The sequence below is a fragment of the Galeopterus variegatus genome, unplaced genomic scaffold (genome assembly GCF_000696425.1).
Source record: "Galeopterus variegatus unplaced genomic scaffold, G_variegatus-3.0.2 Scaffold4527, whole genome shotgun sequence".
NCBI classification, from domain to species: domain Eukaryota; kingdom Metazoa; phylum Chordata; class Mammalia; order Dermoptera; family Cynocephalidae; genus Galeopterus; species Galeopterus variegatus.
The window spans coordinates 24,020-28,878 of NW_007730638.1; the positions used below are offsets into that span (position 1 = coordinate 24,020).

Genomic DNA, 4,859 nt, shown 5'->3' on the forward strand with positions numbered 1-4,859 from the left:
ACATGCATGCTTTGGCAGTAAAGTTTTAAAATAATGGGCATAACTCTTTTATATGTTATGAATATATTTCTAGTGATGAATATATAACTAGTCTTGAGAAACTGAAAATGGAAGCACAGCTGAGCCTCAGCTTCCAGGAGAGAGAGTACCAAGTACTCAGCATTGCACAGCCACCTTGGCCACCACCTTTGCTCCTCCTGGTTTCTTCTGGTGAGTGTATTGTTTGGGGCAGCAGTGTGGAGGTCTTAGGCAAGGTTTGTTGCTGGAGGTTCTAAGCTGAATGAGTCAGTCAGTGAAGGAGCCAGTGACTTTCCCGTGGCTTCCTCACAATGATTTCTTCTGTGAATGGGAAGGTAGGCAGCGTATTGACAGAAGCTCTGGACTCCGCATTTGTGTGGAGAAGATGCAGAAAAGGCTGGAATTGGACCTTCCCCTGCAGCAATGACGATATGATCTGTGACTCTCCCATACCATCTCCTCTCACCTCCCAGGGCTCTTCCTCTATCAGTTTTCTTCACTTTCTCTACTATGGCAGTTACTTCTATCTCCCTATTGGCTCTTTTTCTCCATTATATAAATATCCTTTAAAGTAATCTATCTCCCTCCCTTTCTAAGTCCTACAAGGTAAAGAGGTGCCACATACAATCCCTATTTTATAGCTGGAGCAACAGGGGTCCAAAAAGACTAAATGTAAACAACGGTCACATGTGATCTAGAGAGAAACTTCCATGGAGGGAGATGAGGAAATGTTAACAGGACTGAATTGCTCTCTGAAATCAGGTGAGAGAACTACCATAGCTATTAGTCATCCTCTGAGCAAATCAATTTTTGTAGAGACACGCCATAATGAAATACAGGTGAGAAATGAATTGTTTTTTTAAAAACTGACCAAAGACATGCACGTTGATAACTAAATATTTTTATTTGATACCCAGATTGCAATTTTACATATATTTGCATAAAATAATTATTCCTAATGATTAACTGTTCATAATTGCATGTTAGTTCAGCTGGTCCCCTTTTCATGCTCTACTTACAGTCTGAGCCCCACACTGTTGTAGCACCAAGAAGAACAGTCGCTGTTCACTTTCCTACAGCAGCACAGGGTGCTGTATACATAAAACAAGTTGGGCAGGTTCCTTTAAATCACGGTTTGTATGGCAATATTTGACTTAATAAATGAGATATACAAGAGTAGGAGGATGATAGAAGAGAAACATGTTACAAAAGAAACATGAATACATTTGAGCACTTCAGGTTGTTTAACCTGGCTGTCAGTAACTGTGTGTATATCTGCCTTACAACCACTAAGTGTCAGTGTTAGAATTTGAGTGTGGAAGGAACCTCGGATACAATCAGTCCAACTCCTTCCATCTGACAGCTAAGAAAAGGGATCCAGGGAACTCAGGCAGATGGCAGACCAGGACGAGAACACAGTCTTCAGACGTAGGCTTCATAGTATACGATGTTCATTTATCCCCACAGACAGACTCATTTTCTGATAATGTAAATAAACTTGTGGTCTAGGAAACAATATTTTTTTCAGTCTGAGTTATGTCCACAACAATTAAATTTTTATGTTTAAGTTTCCTCTGCACAACTTTTTCCATCAAGGTTGTAATGATGAGGAATGTCACCCAACTGAAGCTCAGGTGCTTACTTTTGAGTTTGGAAGTCGTATCAGTAGGGCTTCATGAGCAACCATTTATCTTTTCCATCATTCTTCTCTTCACCAATAGCATACAGAACTACCTGTTTTCAAATTTAACAAATAGGTCAGTGATTCCTGATTTATTTTTAAAAGACAATATCAAAGACAGTAATAAGGCCAGAGTGAAATGGTACAGTTCTAACATCCCAATCTGGAAGGAGTTTTTTTTTCCCAGTAAAAGGTGATATGTAGAGGAATCTACTGTAAAAGTTACTCAGAAGCAGCCCTTGTTGTTAGGCATTTAAGGATGTGCTAGATTCCAAGAGGAACCTCGGTAGAGTTTTCTCTGCTTGAAAATTAAAAACGATTTTCTAGGATGAATGGAATGTTAGTAACATAAGAATAATCAGTATTGAATTTTACAGGGAAATGATCCCCATCAGCTTTCCAGCTGAATGTAGCAGAGCTTATTTACCTTCTTGACACATTATTTCCTCTTTACTGGAAAAACTGAGATCTGTCATTTATAATGTTACCTGGATTATCTGAACTCTAAGATCTTTAACACTAGCTGACTTCCCATGGAGAGGCTTAGATTCCTGCAAACCAGGTGAATTGTCCTTGTTGAGCACTAAACTGTTGGCAAATGAGGTAAGGCAGGGGCACACCTGTGGACGCCTGTCAGTGGGTCACTGTTTGATGGCCATGGTCCAGAGGAGCGGACGATCAGTTTCCACTGTCACAACACCAGACCCATCGTAGGTGTTGGAAGTGCTGACTAGTGTTCCAAAACCAAGCACATCATTTGCTGTAAGAAAAAACAAACAAACAAAAAAAACGATGGGTGAGAGCCAATCATTGTTTGGTATAGACTGACTTTGCCAATAGTTACCAAAAAGCAATTAGGCACACACTTTGATAGAGGAAATATAAAAGTGGAATAGGTGAAATATATGATGTGGGGTATTAAAACTGAGAGTTTCTATAAGTTGCCATGATCTTCTTCCTCACATTGGTTATTGGTTATTTACCATTTTGGGATGTCTATTGTTCTCATTAATAAATTTCATTAAGATTTTTCTTTTGTTATCTTTACCAATTGTAAAACCAAAAACCATACCTGTAATGTGCTACTTCTTTCCTGAGTGCAACTGAAATCTTTCTTGATGATTCAGAATTTTATGTTATTAAACTCTATAAAAGATATAGTTTTAGCTTCAAAGTATAAATGAGATGGGACAGAAAACTAATTATCTTAAAAAAAAGCATGGGAGTTTGGTCTTTTTTTTTCTCAAAGTAAGAAAAGCTACAGTGAACATGGCTTATGTTCTGTAAAATTAATAAGAACTCAAAGGTCAAAGCAGACATTCAAATGTGTAATCAAGCAAGTTACTTAAACTCAGCTGTTAAATGAGGGCAAGAGATGAGATAATCCTTTAAATGACTTAATTATCAAAGTAAAAGACTTAAAAGAAGTAATATATAGAATTTATATATTGATAGATTTCATAAATATAATTTTCTAACAAGTTAATACTTAGGCACAGATTGGTAACTTCACTTTTTGCTTATAGAGGAGCAGAGTTCACTTCATCAATATGACTCAACTCATGTTTGTCCTGTCAACATCCCTTGATAATCAGTATTATTTTCTTTGCTAAAATTTGAAGAGAGAAATAAACAAATATTATAGAGCTAATACTGTCAGAGTCAGAAGAGACCCCGTTTTCTTCAAACAAGCCTAATTATGAACTTACGCTGCTTGAGGGGGAAATAATTCAATTACACTTCGCACTAGAGGGAGCCTGCTACCTTTCCAGGGGGAAAAAAAATTGCAAATGGCAATTTAAAAATTCAGAAATGATATTACAGGATAATGTATAACTAGTATTACCAGTTCACACAGTTTATTTATTACAACTCAAATTATTTTTCATAGTTGTCAACGTCATTACTCATACAAACACGAAGTTATAAAGTAAAACTAACTATACAGGAATACAGAGTGAACCTCATGTGACCATCACCCAAACATGTAATACAGTACAAGAAGCTCTTCCTCTTAAGTAATCTGGGCCTTTTGTGAGACACAATTTCTAAACAATGGTGATATACACATAAATATTCACAGCAAAGCCAACTTGGAATCTCTGGCACAGAAAGAAGCCTTGACTCTCCTGCGTTGTGGTCCTGCCTGGAGTCAGGGTGCTCACCACACGGCTTCCTGAGACCCACGCCAGGCTGGGGCTTCAAGGCTTTCCCAACAGCCAAGAGGGAAGGAGTTGGGGAGCAGTTTGAACATATCATACCATTTAATCATAAAGACAAAATTTAGGGCATTCATTAGGCCTGCCAACTTTAAAGTGGAAATTCCCTAGTGAAAAGCCACGTATGCACAACCAATCTGAATTTGACACACTGCTTTTAAGATTCTGGACACTTATTTGATTAAAATCCTAGTTCTTACCTGTGCTCAAATGACAAGAGCACAAAGTTATTACCCTCATTTAAAACTGCATATAAATTCCTTTCTGATTTTCTGAAGGTAGACTTTTGATAGATTTTAGATGATCAGGGGTAGATACCTGTATTACATATATTGTTTTTTCTAAGACACTGTTGCATACTAATTAGTTCTCAAATGGGAAAAGAGTTGAAATGGTTGTATTAGGGAAAAGAGGATGCAACAGTCTCTCTGCAGAAAACATTTCTTTGAGTTAAGCGAGATTATTAGCCATACTTGTAAATTATGTTTTTAGTTTATTTTGTAATATTTAAAGTTCCACCAAGTCCAGTTATACAGTTACAACTAACTGACGATAACAATTAGATAAGTTTATCTCCACCTCTTTAGAAAATACAATGAAAATGATAGAAACTAAGACGAATAAGCTAAAGCACAAAATCATAAATTTCAATTTACTGTGTTATTCCAATTATTTTGGGATATATTTTTTTCAAGTAAAAGAATCATACCTTTGGACAAAAGCTTAAAGTCTTCCTTAGAAGAAAAAAAAATATATTTTTTTGAGGAAAATATCTGAAATTATTGAAATTACTCCCCCACCTCAAATGTCTGAGGGCCAATCATGAAATAAAGTGCGTAAAACAGACAGGAAAAAACCATATTAGTTCATTTCTACCCTAAAGGATTTGCCCAAAACTTTGTGTGGCTGAACTATGGAAAATTTAGACTCAGATTTTTTCC

At 36.7% G+C, this 4,859-nt stretch overlaps 1 protein-coding gene across 1 annotated transcript in view; it reads right to left on the bottom strand.

The window, feature by feature from the left end:
• Positions 1-899: 899 nt before the first annotated feature.
• The window catches only part of TPK1 (thiamin pyrophosphokinase 1), a 155,335-nt gene continuing 151,375 nt past the window's right edge, over positions 900-4,859 (bottom strand). The window contains exons 4-5 of the mRNA XM_008587758.1: positions 2,320-2,459; positions 900-1,752 (exon numbers count right to left, since the gene is read on the bottom strand). Coding sequence (XP_008585980.1) covers positions 2,341-2,459 — 119 coding nt within the window. The 3' untranslated portion in view covers positions 900-1,752; positions 2,320-2,340. The remainder of the gene's footprint in view (positions 1,753-2,319; positions 2,460-4,859) is intronic.